General features: G+C 46.2%; 1 protein-coding gene and 1 long non-coding RNA gene across 2 annotated transcripts; one reads left to right on the top strand and one right to left on the bottom strand.

Annotated features, from left to right (window-relative positions):
• Positions 1 to 1,065: 1,065 nt before the first annotated feature.
• On the top strand, positions 1,066 to 3,715 carry LOC121572911. The gene is made up of 9 exons (XM_045222257.1): positions 1,066 to 1,123; positions 1,188 to 1,249; positions 1,477 to 1,535; positions 1,946 to 2,015; positions 2,103 to 2,192; positions 2,638 to 2,736; positions 2,864 to 2,947; positions 3,054 to 3,158; positions 3,526 to 3,715. Exons 1-9 carry the CDS (start codon positions 1,066 to 1,068, stop codon positions 3,658 to 3,660), a joined length of 762 nt encoding a protein of 253 aa, XP_045078192.1. The 3' UTR covers positions 3,661 to 3,715.
• Positions 3,716 to 18,239: 14,524 nt separating this feature from the next.
• LOC121572910 lies at positions 18,240 to 18,836 on the bottom strand. The gene is made up of 3 exons (XR_006661364.1): positions 18,811 to 18,836; positions 18,578 to 18,656; positions 18,240 to 18,485 (listed from the first exon to the last, which is right to left on the bottom strand). It is a non-coding gene; the product is annotated as an uncharacterized LOC121572910 (long non-coding RNA).
• Between the last annotated feature and the right edge of the window lie 3,366 nt (positions 18,837 to 22,202).

The raw sequence follows: 22,202 nt of genomic DNA on the forward strand, positions 1-22,202 counted from the left end.
TATCTCCACAATTGTGTGTCTTATTAATCACAGAGCAATCTCTATAATTAGGGGATGTCTTTGTTTTTCAGCCAAATAGGGAAGACTCTGGTTTTCCCTATGAGAAGTTGCAGCTGGTTGGGAACTGGGGTTCGTTTCATTTCCATTACTGGAATATCCATTATGGACGAGTGCAGGTACTTCAGACATATTCTTAACATTTATGAACACACCTGTGTATTTGAACTCCCAATTGTCTCTGGGTTTTCTTTTGTATGTCTGTCCCTAATTGAAACCTAGGGGAAACTTGTCGTACGAACATCATGTGGGCTCTATATCACTGCCAGGGATTATACTCAGAACTGAAATCGCCTGCCAAATGTTATAGACATCTACAGCTAACATATAGAGAGAGGTCTGGAGACTGAAGGAGTTTTTTCTTTATAGCAAAATGAAGAGGACATGCATCACCTGTGCATTGTGAGGGGAGTGGAGAAGCAGCTGTGGTGGAGCAGAGTCATCCAGGAAAAAATCCTGGACCCATGGGTGAGAGATTCTCAACTGGTCTTTCGTCTCAAATGCACCTGATTTGTGTCAAATGACGCACATGCTATAGGTCTACTTATATTTCCTGGATGAAATGTAATGTTTCTCTGTCTCTTTTAAAGGGTCTCGTCCAGGTGGTCCTCACCAACAAGAAGCTGATTGGTATTAAGGTACAGTCAGGCAATTTTTCACAGAAAAAATGTAAAGTGGCAAATGTCCATTTACCTATTTGAATAAATACATGTTGACAGAAAATGAAATTACACGTTCTAATCTCTTGCCTCATTTTTAGTTCCTTGGTAGAAGGATCCATGGACTCATGTCCTGCCTTGTCAAGAGGAGGTCTGAGTTCACCTATTATGAGGATGCCCAGGTACACCCCGTTGTTTCTCTGTGTTATGATTTATTTCAGTGTTTGGTTGAGGGGTTTTCAATATGGTGGTTTTCAGTGTTGGGCTGACAGTGTCACATGTTGTGTGTTAAACAGCAGGTGGATATCTCCACCACAGTGGAGGGGTACCAGGAGAGGGGGATGAGATGATGGCATATCAGTTCTCCACCTCTGACATCATCACCACCCCTCATGAGCCGTCCTCTGGCTCCTCTCACCAGTTCCCCCAGAATTCTCCGCCTCCCCCTTTCCCTTCCGATTCCCCTCCCAGTCCCCCCTCCACCTTACCACTCCACCCAGGACCAGGACCAGACCCCTGACAGCACTCCTCAGGTAAAACTCTTTCTACAGTCAATAATTCTTATTTCATTTGTACTTGTGTGTACAGGTGTGTGTCATTGTTTTGGTATCGATAGGTTTGTGTTGTCTGTCAAGGGTCAAGTTGTTAGGTCAAGATGAAAGTATTGTTATGATGTCACTGAATGTTTTGTCTGCTTCAGTTGATGTTGCAGGTGAAATGCAGTTTAGTAGAGTTTAAGTTAATGTGATGTCTGTTTTAGGAGTTTGAGGAGGAGTTTGTGGAGGAGCAAAATAATGCTGCAGATGTGCCCCAGTTGCGGTGGGTTCGCTTTCATATGTTCATCTATAGTAAAAACCTTTGCTTTGAAATAATCTGCCCAATATTGTAGTTATACAGATGTAGGATCTTAATTTGAGACAGTTTGCTACAGCAGGAAAATAATCCTGCAGCAACAGGATACATTTTTCGTTAGGGCAAATCGAGTCTAAATTTTCAAAGTGGAAATTACAAACTTGAAAATTCCAAATACGCTACAAGTTTGCATTTCCTGCCGTGCAGGAAAATTCTCAGCAACAAAAGAGTGATCAAATTAAGATCCTACATTGGTATGGTCTTTCTGAATCCTGCAGTTATAATATAGGCTAACATAAAATGATTTCTTAATTTCATGGCACTGATGTTTTAGCTTCTTAGGTTGAACATTTATTATTGAACATTTCTATTTACAGGCGTTACTTTGAAAACCAAGGGACAACCAACTTCTCTCTGAGGCTGGCCGGTATCAGACGTGCTATGGAGGTGAGAAAATGTGAATTTAGCACCTTTTGTATTTCACTTCATGAACATTTCTGGACTATTTGTAAATGTACTGTCTTGTTCTCACAGGCTCTGACATCCTCAGACAGTACCTCCCTCAATTACCTCACCCACGCTGGGAGGATGGTGTTGAGTGGACTATCCGAGCTCAACCAGCAGGTAACCAATTACATAATTGTGCAACGTTCATCAGACCAGATATATAGTTCCCACTGGGCACAGATGTCATTTCAACGTCTCGTTTTGATTTACATTTGGTTGAGTTGTCAACTAATGTGAATTCAATGTGAAATCCCCCCCAAAATTAACGTAATTGGATTTAGGTTAAAAGACGAAATTCCCTTACGTTGATGACTTCTTTCAAATCCAATCAGTTTCCCACTTTGATTCAACATCATCACATTTACATTTTTTATTGATACAACATTGATTCAACCAGTTCTTGCACAGTGGGTTACCTTTAGGAAACAGTGATTCATAGGGTTTAGTTGAAAAGTTTCAACGTCATACTAGCCAAACAATCGGAGGCCCTTTGAATTACAGACCTGAATCTTTGAGTTTATGATCTAAGTTTTAAGGAATTTTATGATTGTTTTGTTTTGAGGATGTGAGGCAGTTTCAGCAGGCCTACGACCTACTGGTGAACTTCATTAATGAGCCAGCAAACAGGGAGCGACTAGAGCAGGAGATGGCTCTCGTAGGAGTAGGTCTACATGCAAGCTTGAGCGTTAGCTGCAGGCACCGTCTTCTCATCTAACATCTACTCAATGAGACTTTCTAAAGTGCTTGTCAATGAAGATTATGTAATTATCCTATTTGTTTGACTTCAGATCGACCGCATCAACTTCGCAGATGTTTTTTATGAATTCGTTCTACTAAGCCTTCTAGAAGGAAAGACATCTCTTCCTATATCTGTAAGTGGCCCTAAGAATGGAACATCCTGTTGTTTATCTATGCTATACACACTGTTGTCATATCAGATCTGTAGACACTCACTCATGTCCCCTGTTCCTTCTCCAGGAGCCTGGTAGCTTCCTTTATCTGCTCCTGCAAGTCATAATGAGGATTGACCCTCCTGGAGGAGCCTGGACAGAGGCTGCTGAGAACTTCTACCTCCTCGTTAAGGTACATTTGTGTGTCTCTCTCTCTCTCTCTCTCTCTCTCGCTCTCTCTAATTTCTCTCTCTCTCTCTCTGTCTCTCTCTCTCTCTCTCTCTCTCTCTCTCTCTCTCTCTCTCTCTCTCTCTCTCTCTCTCTCTCTCTCTCTCTCTCTCTCTCTCTCTCTCTCTCTCTCTCTCTCTCTCTCTCTCTCTCTCTCTCTCTCTCTCTCTCTCTCTCTCTCTCTCTCTCTCTCTCTCTCTCTCTCTCTCTCTCTCTCTCTCTCTCTCTCTCTCTCTCTCTCTCTCTCTCTCTCTCTCTCTCTCTCTCTCTCTCTCTCTCTCTCTCTCTCTCTCTCTCTCAATAATAGTTGATGATGTGTCTGTTGTCAACAGGGCCAGATGAAGGCATGGCTACAATCCATCTTCAACCTCAATGAGTCAATCTATGAAAGCCCAGAGAGGCTCTCGGGGGAGGTGATGCGGAATCTAGAAATACAGGTTGACTTCCTGCTGTCCAGCCTGAATTAAGGTTCCCAAACTGAGCTGAGGGCCCCATCACAAAATAAAGTGTTTTGCATTTAAACATTATCTGTCAATCGTAAACAAATGTTACATCATGTGTAGGGGAGAGTGGGGTAAGTTGAGCCATTTTTTACATTCAGCATTACTCTGTCAAGGGAAATATAGTATTCTTTCAAAAATATACAGTATCTGTCACGACTTCCTCCGAGGCTGCCCCTCTCCTTGTTCGGGCAGGCTTCGGCGTTTGTCGTCACCGGCCTTCTAGCCACTGTGTCACGATCGTCGGGAACAGAGGACCAAGGCGCAGCGTTGCAGGCAAACATACTCTTTAATAGAGACACGATCAAAACAACAAACGATACGTGACAGTTCACGGTCTAACATAAACAGACTTGAAACAAGATCCCACAAACACAAATGGGAAACAGACAGTTTAAATATGGCTCCCAATCAGAGACAACCAACGACAGCTGACACTCGTTGCCTCTGATTGGGAGCCACTCAGGCCAACATAGAAATACACATGCTCGATAAACAAATGAAATGCACACCCTGGCTCAACATACAAGTGTCCCCAGAGCCAGGGCGTGACAGTACCCCCCCTAAAGGTGCGGACTCCGACCGCGCCCACCAAACACCACAGGGGAGGGACCGGGTGGGCACTCCGCTTAGGCGGCGGATCCGGCTCCGGGCCTGATCCCCGCTCCCTCTCCAACCCCCCAAAGTACCCCTGGTCCGGTCTGGCCCCGCTGGCCGGAGCTGGACTGCACACTGGTGGAGCGGATTGCTCTAGCTCCGGCGTGAAGCATCTGACCGGTGCCGGACCAGCCACCGGTGGAACAGGCACGGGCCGTGCCGGACTGACGACGCACACCACTGGCTTGGTGTGGGGAGCAGGAGCGGGCCGCGCCGGGCTGACGAAACGCACCACTGACTTGGTGCGGGGAGCAGGAGCGGGCCGGACCGGGCTGACGAAGCGCACCACTGACTTGGTGCGGGGAGCAGGAACGGGCCGAGCTGGGCTGACGAAACGCACCACTGACTTGGTGCGGGGAGCAGGAATGGGCCGGACCGGGCTGACGACGCGCACCACTGACTTGGTGCGAGTGGCAGGAACAGGCCGGACCGTACTGGGAACACACACCACTGGCCCTACGTGGGGATCAGGAACAGGCCGGACCGGACTGGCAACACACGCCAGTACCTCTCGCCGTGCCTCTACATCCTCCTTCCCCCCTGGTGACCAGTGACTCCCGTAACCTGGCGGCCTCCTGCTGCCCCGTCGTCCCACGGCGTTAGCCCCCCTAAAAAATGTATGGGCTTGTCTCTCCCCGTGCTCATGGCCTCCATCCCTCTTGCCAGACTCTCACTCATCTCCTCCCAGGTCCATCCTCTCTCCTCGTCACGCTGCTTGATCCAGTCGAGGTGGGATCTTCTGTCACGATCGTCGGGAACAGAGGACCAAGGCGCAGCGTTGCAGGCAAACATACTCTTTAATAGAGACACGATCAAAACAACAAACGATACGTGACAGTTCACGGTCTAACATAAACAGACTTGAAACAAGATCCCACAAACACAAATGGGAAACAGACAGTTTAAATATGGCTCCCAATCAGAGACAACCAACGACAGCTGACACTCGTTGCCTCTGATTGGGAGCCACTCAGGCCAACATAGAAATACACATGCTCGATAAACAAATGAAATGCACACCCTGGCTCAACATACAAGTGTCCCCAGAGCCAGGGCGTGACACACTGCCGCTCCTCATCTCATCATTCCATTTGTTTTGTCTTGTTTATTACACACACCTGGTTCATATCCCCTCATTAGTACCTGTATAAGTGTTCCCTCTGCCCCCTTGTCTTTGTGTGTGATTGTTTATTGTGGAGGAGAGAGAAGCTCGGTGGAGCTCCATGTATTTTGTATCGCCGGGAATATTCCCTGTGTGCCTTGTATTTTCCAGTGCCCCTGTTTTGCGCACTGGAGTGTTTTTACTAGGGGTGTAACGATCCATCTACTACATCGATGTATCGATTTATATTCCTATGATCCAACTACATCGATCTGTGCTCGGCGAGTTGGCCTTTTGGACAACATATATCGATCTAACATCGTTTTAAAATGTAATAAATCGATTGTATCGATACTAGGAAATAACCCATTGGATTTAAGCACGTCAGACTTTATATGGATGTTTTTTCTTAGCACTTTTAATGATAAAGGCTTTAAACATTACTCGATTCACTCTGCCTATCCGTGACGTCATCGCGCCAGCAGCAGCGCAAAGGCGCCAAGACAACAAAGCATAGCATGGCGGATGACAGAGGAGAAGCCGACGAGCGAGAAATTATCAAGCCACCATTGCGGTCCTTACAAGAAACAGGAATCTAGGAAACTTCACCTGCACTGTCCAGTATCCAGGTATTTATTTCAGTCACACTGGTTGAATTTTTGGCTAAAAGGTTACTGAATCGATTTCAAGTCACTGAATCGTTTCGGATCGTATCGTTCTAAATGAACCAATATCGTCCTTGAATCGTATCGACAACCACGAATCGTGATACAAATCGAATCGTTGTTAAAACGAATCGTTACACCCCTAAAATATATATATATACAGTGGGGAAAAAAAGTATTTAGTCAGCCACCAATTGTGCAAGTTCTCCCACTTAAAAAGATGAGAGAGGCCTGTAATTTTCATCATAGGTACATGTCAACTATGACAGACAAAATGAGAAAAGAAATTCCAGAAAATCACATTGTAGGATTTTTTATGAATTTATTTGCAAATTATGGTGGAAAATAAGTATTTGGTCAATAACAAAAGTTTCTCAATACTTTGTTATATACCCCTTGTTGGCAATGACACAGGTCAAACGTTTTCTGTAAGTCTTCACAAGGTTTTCACACACTGTTGCTGGTATTTTGGCCCATTCCTCCATGCAGATCTCCTCTAGAGCAGTGATGTTTTGGGGCTGTCGCTGGGCAACACGGACTTTCAACTCCCTCCAAATATTTTCTATGGGGTTGAGATCTGGAGACTGGCTAGGCCACTCCAGGACCTTGAAATGCTTCTTACGAAGCCACTCCTTCGTTGCCCGGGAGGTGTGTTTGGGATCATTGTCATGCTAAAAGACCCAGCCACGTTTCATCTTCAATGCACTTGCTGATGGAAGGAGGTTTTCACTCCAAATCTCACGATACATGGCCCCATTCATTCTTTCCTTTACACGGATCAGTCGTCCTGGTCCCTTTGCAGAAGAACAGCCCCAAAGCATGAAGTTTCCACCCCCATGCTTCACAGTAGGTATGGTGTTCTTTGGATGCAACTCAGCATTCTTTGTCCTCCAAACACGATGAGTTGAGTTTTTACCAAAAAGTTATATTTTGGTTTCATCTGACCATATGACATTCTCCCAATCCTCTTCTGGATCATCCAAATGCACTCTAGCAAACTTCAGACGGGCCTGGACATGTACTGGCTTAAGCAGGGGGACACGTCTGGCAATGCAGGATTTGAGTCCCTGGCGGAGTAGTGTGTTACTGATGGTAGGCTTTGTTACTTTGGTCCCAGCTCTCTGCAGGTCATTCACTAGGTCCCCCCGTGTGGTTCTGGGATTTTTGCTCACCGTTCTTGTGATCATTTTGACCCCACGGGGTGAGATCTTGCGTGGAGCCCCAGATCGAGGGAGATTATCAGTGGTCTTGTATACATTTACATTTACATTTTAGTCATTTAGCAGACGCTCTTATCCAGAGCGACTTACAGGAGCAATTAGGGTTAAGTGCCTTGCTCAAGGGCACATTACGTCATTTAGCAGACGCTCTTATCCAGAGCGACTCACCAATTGGTGCGTTCACCCTATAGCCAGTGGGATAATCACTTTACAATTTTTTTTTGGGGGGGGTAGAAGGATTACTTTATCCTATCCCAGGTATTCCTTAAAGAGGTGGGGTTTCATATGTCTCCGGAAGGTGGTGAGTGACTCCGCTGTCCTGGCGTCGTGAGGGAGCTTGTTCCACCATTGGGGTGCCAGAGCAGCGAACAGTTTTGACTGGGCTGAGCGGGAACTATGCTTCCGCAGAGGAAGGGGAGCCAGCAGGCCAGAGGTGGATGAACGCAATGCCCTCGTTTGGGTGTAGGGACTGATCAGAGCCCGAAGGTACAGAGGTGCCGTTCCCCTCACTGCTTCCATTTCCTAATAATTGCTCCCACAGTTGATTTCTTCAAACCAAGCTGCTTACCTATTGCAGATTCAGTCTTCCCAGCCTGGTGCAGGTCTACAATTTTGTTTCTGGTGTCCTTTGACAGCTCTTTGGTCTTGACCATAGTGGAGTTTGGAGTGTGACTGTTTGAGGTTGTGGACAGGTGTCTTTTATACTGATAACAAGTTCAAACAGGTGCCATTAATACAGGTAACGAGTGGAGGACAGAGGAGCCTCTTAAAGAAGAAGTTACAGGTCTGTGAGAGCCAGAAATCTTGCTTGTTTGTAGGTGACCAAATACTTATTTTCCACCATAATTTGCAAATAAATTCATTAAAAATCCTACAATGTGATTTTCTGGATTTTTTTTTCTCAATTTGTCTGTCATAGTTGACGTGTACCTATGATGAAAATGACAGGCCTCTCTCATCTTTTTAAGTGGGAGAACTTGCACAATTGGTGGCTGACTAAATACTTTTTTTCCCCACTGTACAGCTCTGGAAAAAATTAAGAGACCACTGCAAAAATATAAGTTTCTCTGGTTTTACTATTTATAGGTATGTGTTTGGGTGAAATTAAAATTTTTGTTTTATTCTATAAACTACTGACAACATTTCTCCCAAATTCCAAATAAAAATATTGTCATTTAGAGCATTTATATGCAGAAAATGACAACTGGTCAAAATAACAAAAAAGATGCAGTGTTGTCAGACCTCGAATAATGCAAAGAAAATAAATTCATGTTCATTTTTAAACAACACAATACTAATGTTTTAACTTAGGAAGAGTTCAGAAATCAATATTTGGTGGAATAACCCTGATTTTCAATCACAGCTTTCATGCGTGCTCTCCACCAGTCTTTCACATTGATTTAACTTTATGCCACTCCTGGCGCAAAAATTCAAGCAGCTCGGCTTTGTTTGATGGCTTGTGACCATCTTCCTCTTGATCACATTCCAGAAGTTTTCAATGGGGTTCAGGTCTGGAGATTGGGCTGGCCATGACAGGGTCTTGATCTTGTGGTCCTCCATCTACAAATTGATTGACCTGGCTGTGTGGCATGGCGCATTGTCCTGCTGGAAAAACCAATCCTCAGAGTTTGGGAACAAGGTCAGAGCAAAAGGAAGCAGGTTTTCTTCCAGGACAACCTTGTACGTGGCTTGATTCATGCGTCCTTCACAAAGACAAATCTGCCCGATTCCAGCCTTGCTGAAGCACCCGCAGATCATCATCGATCCTCCACCAAATTTCACAGTGGGTGCGAGACACTGTGGCTTGTAGGCCTCTCCAGGTCTCCGTCTAACCATTAGACAACCAGATGCTGGGCAAAGCTGAAAATTGGACTCATCAGAGAAGATGACCTTACTCCAGTCCTCTATGGTCCAATCCTTATGGACCATAGAGGCTCCACCTGGCTCTTCTTTGCTTCTCATTGATTAAGGGCTTTTTTTTTTTTTAGCTTTGCACGACTTCAGCCCTGCCCCTAGGAGCCTGTTTCGAACCGTCCTCGCCGTGCACTTCACCCCAGCTGCCGTTTGCCATTCTTTTTGTAGGTCACTTGATGTCATCCTACAGTTGTTGAGTGACATTCGAATGAGTTGGCGGTCATCCCGGTCAGTAGAGAGTCATTTTCACCCTCTGCCGGTCTGTAGCTTTGTTGTCTCCAATGTCTGCTGCTTGACCTTGTTCTTATGAACTGACGTCTTTGACATTTTAAGGATGGAAGCAACCTGACGCTCACTGTATCCCTTTGCCAGTAAAGCCAGAATTGAACCCTTCTTTTCCTCACTCAAAACTTTCCTTTTCAACTCTTTTGGCATGGTCAATAGTTATTTTTGGATTAATTTTACTTTTGAGCACTGTTTTTGCCATCCAGCTGGTCCTATTGCAAGAGGATAGTGATGACCACAGCAGTGGATTTTATACTTATCCTTGTTAAATAAGATTTTTGGTTCATGTGATCACCTAATCAGTACCTAATTCAGTAGAATGAGGTGTGCCTGTGTTGGAATTCAACAGACACTGGAATGGAATGGCTGTCATACATGTAGAGATGCTGATTTTCTTTTAAATTGCAGTGGTCTCTTAATTCTTTCCAGAGCTGTATATAGTGTAGTACACCCAGAAATCCCTAGGGAAAAAGGAAAACTCAACCAAATTCTAAGAACTAGCTTGGAGCGTGGATGAACGCAATGCCCTCGTTTGGGTGTAGGGACTGATCAGAGCCTGAAGGTACGGAGGTGCCGTTCCCCTCACAGCTCCGTAGGCAAGCACCATGGTCTTGTAGCAGATGCGAGCTTCAACTGGAAGCCAGTGTAGTGTGCGGAGGAGCGGGGTGACGTGAGAGAACTTGGGAAGGTTGAACAGCAGACGGGCTGCGGCATTCTGGATGAGTTGTAGGGGTTTAATGGCACAGGCAGGGAGCCCAGCCAACAGCGAGTTGCAGTAATCCAGACGGGAGATGACAAGTGCCTGGATTAGGACCTGTGCCGCTTCCTGTGTAAGGCAGGGTCGTACTCTCCGAATGTTGTAGAGCATGAACCTACAGGATCGGGTCACCGCCTTGATGTTAGCGGAGAACGACAGGGTGTTGTCCAGGGTCACGCCAAGGCTCTTCGCACTCTGGGAGGAGGACACAACGGAGTTGTCAACCGTGATGGCGAGATCATGGAACGGGCAGTCCTTCCCCGGGAGGAAGAGCAGCTCCGTCTTGCCAAGGTTCAGCTTGAGGTGGTGATCCGTCATCCATACTGATATGTCTGCCAGACATGCAGAGATGTGATTCGCCACCTGGTTATCAGAAGGGGGAAAGGAGAAGATTAGTTGTGTGTCGTCTGCGTAGCAATTATAGGAGAGGCCATGTGAGGATATGACAGAGCCAAGTGACTTGGTGTATAGCGAGAATAGGAGAGGGCCTAGAACTGAGCCCTGGGGGACACCAGTGGTGAGAGCACGTGGTGCGGAGACAGCTTCTCGCCACGCCACTTGGTAGGAGCGACCGGTCAGGTAGGATGCAATCCAAGAGTGAGCCGCGCCGGAGATGCCCAGCTCGGAGAGGGTGGAGAGGAGGATCTGATGGTTCACAGTATCAAAGGCAGCAGACAGGTCTAGAAGGACAAGAGCAGAGGAGAGAGAGTTAGCTTTAGCAGTGCGGAGAGCCTCCATGACACAGAGAAGAGCAGTCTCAGTTGAATGACCAGTCTTGAAACCTGACTGGTTTGGATCAAGAAGGTCATTCTTAGAGAGATAGCAAGAGAGTTGGCTAAAGACGGCACGCTCAATAGTTTTGGAGAGAAAAGAAAGAAGGGATACTGGTCTGTAGTTGTTGACATCAGAGGGATCGAGTGTTGGTTTTTTGAGAAGGGGTGCAACTCTCGCTCTCTTGAAGACGGAAGGGACATAGCCAGCGGTCAAGGATGAGTTGATCAGCGAGGTGAGGTAAGGGAGAAGGTCACCGGAGATGGTCTGGAGAAGAGAGGAGGGGATAGTGTCAAGCGGGCAGGTTGTAGGGCGGCCGGCCGTCACAAGTCGCAAGATTTTATCTGGAGAGAGAGGGGAGAAAGAAGTCAAAGCATAGGGTAGGGCAGTGTGAGCAGGACCAGCAGTGTCATTTGACTTAACAAACGAGGATCGGATGTCGTCAACCTTCTTTTCAAAATGGTTGACGAAGTCATCCACAGAGAGGGAGGAGGGGGGGGAGGAGGATTCAGCAGGGAGGAGAAGGTGGCAAAGAGCTTCCTAGGGTTAGAGGCAGATGCTTGGAATTTAGAGTGGTAGAAAGTGGCCTTAGCAGCAGAAACAGATGAAGAAAATGTAGAGAGGAGGGAGTGAAAAGATGCCAGGTCCGCAGGGAGTCTAGTTTCCCTCCATTTCCGCTCGGCTGCCCGGAGCCCTGTTCTGTGAGCTCGCAATGAGTCATCAAGCCACGGAGCTGGAGGGGAGGACCGAGCCGGCCGGGAGGATAGGGGACATAGAGAGTCAAAGGATGCAGAAAGGGAGGAGAGGAGGGTTGAGGAGGCAGAATCAGGAGATTGGAGGGAGAAGGATTGAGTAGAGGGAAGAGATGATAGGATGGAAGAGGAGAGAGTAGCGGGAGAGAGAGAGCGAAGGTTGCGACGGCGCATTACCATCTGAGTAGGGGCAGAGTGAGTAGTGTTGGAGGAGAGCGAGAGAGAAAAGGATACAAAGTAGTGGTCGGAGTCATGAAGGGGAGTTGCAGTGAGATTAGTAGAAGAATAGCATCTAGTAAAGATGAGGTCAAGAGTATTGCCTGCCTTGTGAGTAGGGGGGGATGGTGAGAGGGTGAGGTCAAAAGAGGAGAGGAGTGGAAAGAAGGAGGCAGAGAGAAATGAGTCAAAGGTAGACGTAGGGAGGTTGAAGTCCCCCAGAACTGTGAGGGGTGAGCCATCCTCAGGAAAGGAATTTATCAAGGTGTCAAGCTCATTGATGAACTCTCCAAGGGAACCTGGAGGGCTATAGATGACAAGGATATTAAGCTTAAATGGGCTAGTGACTGTGACAGCATGGAATTCAAATGAGGAGATAGACAGATGGGTCAGGGGAAAAATAGAGAATGTCCATTTGGGAGAGATGAGGATTCCTGTGCCACCACCCCGCTGACCAGATGCTCTCGGGGTATGCGAGAACACATGGTCAGACGAGGAGAGAGCAGTAGGAGTAGCAGTGTTTTCAGTGGTAATCCATGTTTCCGTCAGCGCCAAGAAGTCGAGGGACTGGAGGGTAGCATAGGCTGAGATGAACTATGCCTTGTTGGCAGCAGAACGGCAGTTCCAGAGGCTGCCTGAGACCTGGAACTCCACGTGGGTGGTGCGTGCAGGGACCACCAGGTTAGAGAGGCAGCAGCCACGCGGTGTGAGGCAGTTGTATAGCCTGTGCGGAGAGGAGAGAACAGGGATAGACAGAGGCATAGTTGACAGGCTGCAGAAAATGGCTACAATAATGCAAAGGAGATCGGAATGAAATGAACTAAACATCTGGGAAAGGAGAGAGCGGGGCCTCCCGCACCACAACACCCAAATATAACTCTCCCAACTTCCACCTCAGAAACTATAATTGTTGTAAACTACAGCGGTTCAATGTTTTCTAGGAATAGACTAACTTAGTTTATTCAGCTAGCTAACTAGGTACAGTATTCTTCCGTGAAAATCGTCCAGGGCACCTAGTCATAAGACGCCACAGCCAGCTAGCATGCCGGACTCCAACAATACGGTTTAGCACCAATACTCGGCCACAACAAACCACCAGTGTGTCAACACGCCAAGCAGATCGTTCGTGTCCGTGTCTAACGTTGTGGGTTAGTCCCGACAGCTTGAGCGAGTCCATCGTCAACGTATTCAGCCAGTTAGTTAGCTAGAATAGTTAGCATACTAGCTAGCCATTGCTTTCAGACAAAGAAACCCCTCCTTTCACGGCACGAACACACAGAGAGAGCAAAACACAGAGAGAGCTAGTGAAGGTCGAAGCCGTTATTCATGAGGTGATAAAGGGAGTCGTGGATAAATAGAGGCCGAGGGGAACAATAGGGACGGAAGAAGGGTGAGAAACATGAGTCCTGAGGAAAAGGCTGAGAGGGACTCCAAGAGTGTTGAGGCTGCATCAAGAGATAGTAGTGGTGAGAGGAGGGTTAGGGGAGTGGAGAACAATGTTGATGCGATGCCCAAGACTGAAGCTAAGAAGGAGGAGACTGTTGCAGATAGAGTGGCTAAGACAGAAGTTACAGAGGTGGCGACTATGGCAGACACAACAGCCAAGAGCAAACTTCTGGAAGTGTCAACTATTGCAGACACAACAGCCAAGACTGAACTTCTGACTATTGAAGATACAATGGCTAAACTGGAGATAAAGAAAGTAGAGATTATTGCTGATGTGATACCCAAGACTGAAAGTAAGGAGGTGGCCACTGTTGCAAGTACAACAGCCAAGATTGAAGTTCAGGAAGTGGAGACTATTGCAGATGTGATGGTCAAGACTGAAGTAGTTGAGATTACCAAGAGGGACACCCAAGAGGCAAACGTAGAGGCTAGTTTTGAGACAGAGGTCAAGCTGACTGAGGGGTTGGACATTGACACTAAAATGGAAGAAGAAGACAATGCTGAGATCAATGCAGATAAACAAGACAATACTATATCTGAGAATAACAGCAGGAGCTATGAGCTTATTCTAACAGCTGGAGAGTCCAAGATGGAAGTCAGAGATGAGAAAATAGAATCCAAGATAGAATTTAAGGATGAGAATATTGATGCAAATAATTAAACTATGGATGCAAAGGTTTCTGTTGAGAATGCACATGCTGAGAAGACTGAACACAGCCACGGCAGCCATGGAAGCCCTGAGCTATCTCAGTCATCATCAGACAATGATGAAGGTGGTCCTTCGATGTTCCCCATGATCAGCATGTTGAAGAGCGCTGCCCTGTCCTCGGACCAGGTTGATGAGATCCTAGACAAGGTCATGTATTGTACTGTCCCTTGTTTTAATGCATAGTTTATTCTATTGATTCTATGGATCTATTGTACTTGTTCCACCAGCCATCAGTGATTGGTCTATGTGTTCTGATGTATGCATGTGTATTAAATAAAGTGTATTCAATTCAATTCAAGGTGATCAATGTCCTGACTGGGGAGGGCCACGAGGTCATGTTCTCTGAGGACAGGCCAAGTCTTACCTCCAGCCCAGAGTACCGACCAAGTATGACCTCAAGCCCAGACTCCACGGTGTGTATTCCCTCAAGCCCAGAATCCAGACCAGGTCTTACCTCTAGTCCAGTGGAAAGAACAAGCAGTTCCTCCATACCAGAGGTCAGACCAAGCAGTTATTCTGCCACCCCAGGGTCCAGGCCCAGCATTGAGTCCCTGTGCTGCGTGTCCGGCGGCCAGGATTAGGAGATCCATGTCCAACGCCCATCTGACCCACCTGGCAAGCTCCTAGGAGGCCAGGCCAGCACCCTGAGGTCCCAAAGCCCTATGCTGCTCAACGAAAAGGATCTGTCAGACAGGGAGATAATGGCCTATGCCAACAGCATTATCAACATTATCATGCAGAAGATGCACCATGACGATGACCTTTACGAGTCTGCGGGTGGCCAGAAATCATTGTCCCCAAGAAGGCGATCACGCCCAGCTCTCAATACTCTCCTCAGGACAACTCCGAAGATCCCTGTGCTTTACATCCCCAAGAGGGCTGATCTGAAATCATTGAAGTCAGTTGATCCGAAGGCCCAGAGAGTAGTCAGGTGGGTGCTGCAGACCATCCAGAGACGCCATGGGTGGCTGGATCAGGCTAACGACCACAGCAGACAGGCCAAAGAGAGCTCTGTGATGTCATCCAGGTCCTGCTCGAGAAGCACAACCACAAGATGGTCACTACTGGAGATCTACAGGTGGCACCTAGCCAAACATATGTGCCTCATACTGACGACAGCTTCAAGATGAAGTTGCAGGAGGCTACAGTGAAACCCATCAGCGATATCATTGAACATCTGTCCACCAACCTGCTGAGATCCAAGTCTTACTTCGTGCCCAAGAAGAGATGGTCATCGTTGAACACCCTGGCCAAGAGCATCTCATTGAACAACCTGAGGTGCCGAGCTGTGGTTTCGGTTGTGGCCATGGACATCAGCTCCAATGTGGTTGAGAAGCTCAAAGAGGCATCAGGTAGCAGCAAGACCACTTGCTTGATGACCAGCCTTCGGGATTTTGTCAGAGCCATGACCGTCAGCCATCCAGGGCTCAGCCAGCAGGCCGCCTCACATGGATCAAAGATTCACAATGTTTATAGGGAGGTTCTGGAGATGATTGTGACCAAGCTGAGGAGTTTCGTCACCAATGGGGAATCATTTCACAACCCCAGAGAGCACTTGGTGCAGAAGATGGCAGAGAGCTGCCTCGAGGTAGAATGTGCTTTCATGGAGATTCTGCAGTCACTTAAGAGTCACGGAACAGGTGACGAGGCATGCAGCACCTGGGCAGTTGATCGCATGTCCACAACTATCTCTGACACCATGTTTAAACATGTGACTGGGGGCCATCAACCTCAGGCGAACACCAAGCCTCCCCAGCAGGGGTCTACTGCTCCAGTCAAAGGCTGCCTCAACACTCCCTTATTATCCACCATGTCTCGTCTACAAGATAAACTTGCTGAACCACCAAAGAATGTCAAGACAGAGAAACAACAAATCTCCACCATCAGATCACCCACTATGGAGACCAGGGTGCAGCCATCCCATTCCATCAGCATGAATGTAACCCCACAGAAGATGGCCAAGGATGTGCTATCTCCTAAAAGCTGTGAGCGGCAGGATGTTGCCACGTTGTCAGGCCTAGTAAGCATGCGAAACCTAGTTGATAGAGCGCCTCACAATCTCACTCATGTCTCTGGGGCAATGGTCACAAATTGTGGTCCAATCAGAATCAGTGATGTTACCCAGGAGCGCCCTATCAAGATCAAGGCTAAAATGTCCAGGTTCTCCGTGAACCTCCTAGAAACCACTGCGGAAAGTTTGTGCATAAACTGACGGGTGAGTGGGTGTCCCTCCCAGAACTAGGAGAAGCAATGTCTACTTCTACCAGTCCCCAGCAGTGGGCAATGTCTTCCAGTCCTCAGCCAGAAAAGGATCCTGGTAAGATTGACAGAGGAATTTCTCTATTTATTTAGAAAATACATGTTACATTTTTTTTATGAAGCAAAGTCCCATTCTAAGTCTTCGACATGCATTTTTCTTATTATTATTTGGAATGCTCCTCCTCCTACACCATTTAAGCTAGACACATCATTCAAACTTTAAAACGTGCAGATCGGTCTGGAATAGTGTGCTTTTATACAACTTTTATATATATTTTATCCTATTGAAGTTATAAATTTTTTTGTCCTCCTTTTTGTTTTCCATCCGCTTACATGGGATTTCCTCAAGATTCTAAAAGGCTCCACTGTGACATCATTGCTTCCAATATTACATGCACTGTCAATGCAATAATGCAACTTTTGACACAAATCAGCTACTTTGACGACTTTGCAACAACTTAGACAAAAGGTTAGAGCGTTTGCATCTTCCTATATTCTGCTATTCAAATCTGGCATTTGAACAAAAAATCTTATTCTGATAAAAAGTTTGTTTTAGTAACCGCATCAACATTTTCTGCAACTTATTTGCAAACAACTGCCATATTGACCACTTCCCCAACAAGTTAGCAAAACGTTAGAGGGTATGACATCTTCATCTACCTCTCTGCTATTGAATTCTGTTCACGGAACCAAGATATCCGTTACGGTTCTAACGATACAGCTGTTTTAGTAACTGCATTACCACATTTCCCCCAAACAACTGCTGTTTTGACCACAAACATGAAGGGTATGAAATCTTCCTCTACTTCTCTGCTTTTCAAAACTGAAACAATATTAGGAATAGCTTCTACTAGGGGTGTAACGATTCGTTTTAACAACGATTCGATTTGTATCACGATTCGTGGTTGTCGATACGATTCAAGGACGATTTTGGTTCATTTAGAACGATACGATCCGAAACGATTCAGTGACTTGAAATCGATTCAGTAACCTTTTAGCCAAAAAATTCAACCAGTGTGACTGAAATAAATACCTGGATACTGGACAGTGCAGGTGAAGTTTCCTAGATTCCTGTTTCTTGTAATGGAATCAGGTATCAATTAATTATGAATATAAATAAACAAGTAAACAACAATGAATGGCAAATGCATTCACATTTTATTTGAATAAAGTGCAAACAACACTTTAGGTTGAATTAACAGGAAGTTAAAATTGTCTGATCTCATTTTCAATATTCAATACATTTTCAATAAAAGTACAGTAAGTGCAACCAACATTTCAACAGTAGGTTTACCTGCTACTTCTGCTTTTGTTTTTCAACATAAAAATATTACAATATTAATATCAAAAATAAAGTGCAACCAACATCTCTTCAGGTTGAATTAACAGTAGGTTTACCTGCTACTTCTGCTTTTGTTTTTCAACATAAAAATATTACAATATTAATATCAAAAATAAAGTGCAACCAACATCTCTTCAGGTTGAATAAAGAGTAGGTTTACCTGCTACTTCTGCTTTTGTTTTTCAACATTACAATACAAATACAGTATTAATATCAACAATAAAGTGCAACCAACATTTCTTCAGGTTGAATGAGCAGTGGATGAACCTGCTACTACTCTCATTTTAATAAACAAACAATATTCAACAAAAGATCAAGTGTAACCTACTAGGCTACTCTTCAATGACTACAGATTTTTTTTCAAAAATATCAACTGATCAACATGATCTGGCTGCAGAACACTTCTCTGTGCGTTCACTATGTCGCCAGCAGTACTAAAAACTTCGTTCTGCTGGCACACTGGTGCCTGGAATGCACAGGTACCGTTTAGCAAGGGTGGAAAGTACAGGTAGCTCTTTCTCCTGAGATCTCCACCACTTCATGGCATTTTCAGTCAAAGGCAACACATCTTTTGCTCGGTACTTTAACACCTCTGCTCTGGCTGTCTCGCTTGTGGATTTTCTTTCTCTTTGGGTGAAGGAATCGCCAAACAGCGCATCTAAGGCTTTCTTCTTACAAGGAGGTGACTCATTTGGAGCTACAATATAAGAAATATATTTCCAAATATAGTCATGTTTCTCATTAATACAAAACAACAACAATCTTTTATTGGTATCACATGAAACACACCTGTGGTCTCTTCATTGAATCCTGACAGCTTTGTGCTTGAGCTTCCCTCGACTTCCTCCTGATTTCCCATTGCTTGCATCTATTGATGTAAGAATGTGTGAACTGTTCAAATTTCTGCTCTGTAATACTGCACACATAAATTTAGAGGAAGATAAAGAACAGATGAGATTTGAGAGAGGACAAATGAAAGGGGAGAAGAGAAAAGAGCAGAGGAAAGAGGAGAGAAGAGTTACCTGGTGGGACACTTCTGCCTCAAAAAACCAGTTTTGTGTAGACCTGTTCTCTGTCCTCTTTTTCCAGGTAGGGCAGTTCTTTAAATCGCGGGTCCAACGCTGATGCTGTTTAAAGAACAAGAATATTGCATTCATTGCATTATTAAATTAAGTTGACCTGAAATTGCAAGTGATGACCACCTCCTCATACACAAAATAATCAGAAGATTAAACTTTAGTATGTTTAAAAGAAATGTGGCACAGTGATGATGTAAAGCCACCATGAACTAAGAATTGTATTGCAGATATCTTGCTTACTTTTCCATATGAAAAAACAACTCAAATTCAAACTTGAAAACGCAAAGGTGTGGCATTTTACAAATTAATACAGTCTAATAACCTAAAATATTAACCAAGTTGATTTTAATTAAGACTCCAAATTAATTACCTATGTTGAGAGCATCTTGGGTGCCTCTGTAGCGTGTGGAGAGGTCACTGGCCATCACCCTCTTAATCTCTGCAACCAGGGTTGAGTCGTCTTCGCATGGCTGTAGGTGTTTCAGCAGTTTTGCTTGAAGAGGAGCAATTACAGAGAGAGTTGGCTGGTCTTCTTCACACATCACAGTGGTTGCCATTTTGACAGGACCCATCAACTGAACAATGTCATCCATGTTGGCAATATCACTCTCACTCAGCGTGCCTACATCTGTGACCCCCTTTCGTAGATCCTTGGACATCAGAGTTGCCATTATAGCTGGCTGTTGTTCCAAAAAACGTTCAAGCATTTCGAATGAACTGTTCCATCTGGTGATTATGTCTTGGATCAGTTTATGTTTTGGTAAATCCATCAGAGTTTGTTTTTCCTGTAGGGCGTGACATGCAATCGGGCTGCGGTGAAAATATCCAACAATTTTTCGCACTTTCCCCAACAACCTGGAAGCACGGTCCACCCCCAAACCCTTCTGCGAGGCAAGGTTGAGTGTATGTGCGAAGCAGGTAATGTGTGGACTGAACTGGGCTTCTGCACCGGCCACAATCATATTCCTGGCGTTATCTGTGACGATGGCAGGATTCTTGTCGTAGATTTTCCACTCCATGCAGGCTTCACGCAGTAACGCGCCAATATTTTTACCAGTATGGGCTTCATTGAAAACTCTGGTTAGCAGAACAAAGGTCTTCATTTTCCACTCCGGATCAATGTGATGAGAGGTAATTGTCACATACCCTTGATTTGAGCATGACGTCCAGCCATTGTTATGATTTAACTGGATAGAACCCAAATGCAGACAAGTACACCAAGCCAGAGAAGTTTTAACAGGGTTATTATAATGTTCAATAGTCCAGGTTTCCAATAAATGGGGAAGAGCAAGTCCAGGTTACAGGGAGGGTACAGATCCAGGTCAGGGCAGGTGTGGTACCGTAATGTCCTAGTGTCCGTGGTGAGTCCAAAGGAGAGGCCCGATAGTGGAGAGCAGGATGGTGGTGGCAGGAGTGAAGCGGAGGCAGGAGTCAGGTTCCAAATATCTGTGGCACAGGAGAAAAAGTAAATAACCAGTCCAAAAAACACAAGAGGGAAAACAGACAGGTTGAGTCGGCAGCGAGACTAACATGGTTGTCTTGACTATGATCTGACGATGAGTGGAAAGTTTGACCGGGTCTTAAAGGCTGAGGTGATTATGGTGAATGAGCTGCAGCTGGAACCCTGACTCCCGCACACCAGACTTCACTCCTGCAATCAAGGACAGACAGAGGGGAGGGGGAGAGCAGAGAGAGAGCTACCTAGCAGCAGTAGGCCTAACAGTACCCCCCCCTCTACGGACGCCACCTGGCGGCCGACGGGGTTTATCGGGATGTAACCTATGAAACTCTCGGACCAGATCAGGATCCACAATGAAGCTCCTGGGCACCCAGGAACGTTCCTCGGGACCATAACCCTCCCAATCCACCAGGTACTGGAAACCACGACCTCGGCGGCGAACATCCAGAAGTCGCCGGACAGTGTAGACCGGACCCCCACCCACGATCTTGGGCGGAGGAGGGGGACGAGAGGGCGGGCACAAAGGGCTAACCGACACAGGCTTAATCTGGGAAACATGAAAGGTGGAATGAACCCGTAGGGAGGCAGGAAGCTGTAGCTTAACCGCGCAGGGGTTAACAATAGACAGTATCTTGAACGGTCCTATAAAACGAGGCGCCATCTTCTTAGACTCCACCTTCAATGGAAGGTCCCGTGACTTCAGCCATACCTCTTGACCAGGAGAGTAACCGGGAGCCTGGGACCGGTGACGGTTGGCTTGCCTCTGCATGTACGCCGAAGCTCGGGACAGAGCTACCCTGGCCTTCCTCCAGACCTTGAAGCAGCGGCGCATGTGGGACTGCACCGAGGGTACCGCAAGTTCCCTCTCTTGGGAAGGGAACAGGGGAGGTTGATAACCCAGAGCACACAGAAAAGGAGACAAACCAGAGGAAGCGTTAGTCAAGGTGTTATGATCCGTCCAAACGATGAAGGGTTGTTCCGCCCCCTCCAACCAATGTCGCCACTCCTCGAGAGCCAGCTTAACGGCGAGCAGTTCACGATTTCCAACATCATAATTCCTCTCTGCCTGAGAAAGTTTCCTTGAGAGAAAAGCACAGGGATGCAGTTTGTTATCTTCAGGAGAACGTTGTGACAACACTGCACCTACCCCAGTGTCGGATGCATCCACCTCCACGACAAACTGGCGGTCGGGGTCCGGCTGCATCAGAATGGGAGCCGAGGCGAAGCGATGTTTCAGTTCTTCGAACGCTGATTCGGCCCCCTTCATTCCAAGCGAACGGTCGTGAGATGGAGGTGAGAGCGGTGAGTGGCGCCGCAATGCGGCTGTAGTCCTTGATGAACCTCCTATAGAAGTTCGCAAACCCCAGGAATCGTTGAAGTTGTTTTGCGGGTAGAGGGAGCTGGCCAGTCCGTGACAGCAGAGATCTTAGCTGGGTCCATCCGCAGCTCCCCTGAGCTATGATGTAACCCAAAAAGAGGTCTCAGACACATGAAATTCACATTTCTCCATCTTCACAAACAGTTTGTTCTCCAACAACCTTTGCAACACCTGGCGCACATGCAGTTCATGTTCCTGGGAGGACTCTGAGAAAATCAAGATATCATCCAGATAGACAAAAACAAACCGATTCAACATGTCCCGAAGGACATCATTGACTAGTGCCTGAAAAACAGCAGGGGCATTAGACAACCCAAAAGGCATAACCAGATACTCAAAATGTCCCAAGGGTGTGTTGAAGGCAGTCTTCCATTCATCACCCTTACGAATGCGCACCAGGTGATACGCATTTCGTAGATCCAGTTTCGTAAAGATGGTAGCACCATGAAGGAGGGGAAAAGCAGAATTAATCAAAGGCAGAGAATACTTGTTCTTAAT

This window comes from Coregonus clupeaformis, chromosome 8, assembly GCF_020615455.1.
Source record: "Coregonus clupeaformis isolate EN_2021a chromosome 8, ASM2061545v1, whole genome shotgun sequence".
In the NCBI taxonomy this organism is placed as follows: domain Eukaryota; kingdom Metazoa; phylum Chordata; class Actinopteri; order Salmoniformes; family Salmonidae; genus Coregonus; species Coregonus clupeaformis.

Coding starts and splice junctions, on each gene's coding strand:
- LOC121572911 (XM_045222257.1), top strand. CDS start 1,066: ATGGCATATCAGTTCTCCACCTCTGACATCATCACCACCCCTCATGAG. Junction 2,193..2,637: donor TATCCGAGCTCAACCAGCAG/GTAACCAATTAC, acceptor TTTTGTTTTGAG/GATGTGAGGCAGTTTCAGCA. Junction 2,737..2,863: donor AGGAGATGGCTCTCGTAGGA/GTAGGTCTACAT, acceptor GTTTGACTTCAG/ATCGACCGCATCAACTTCGC.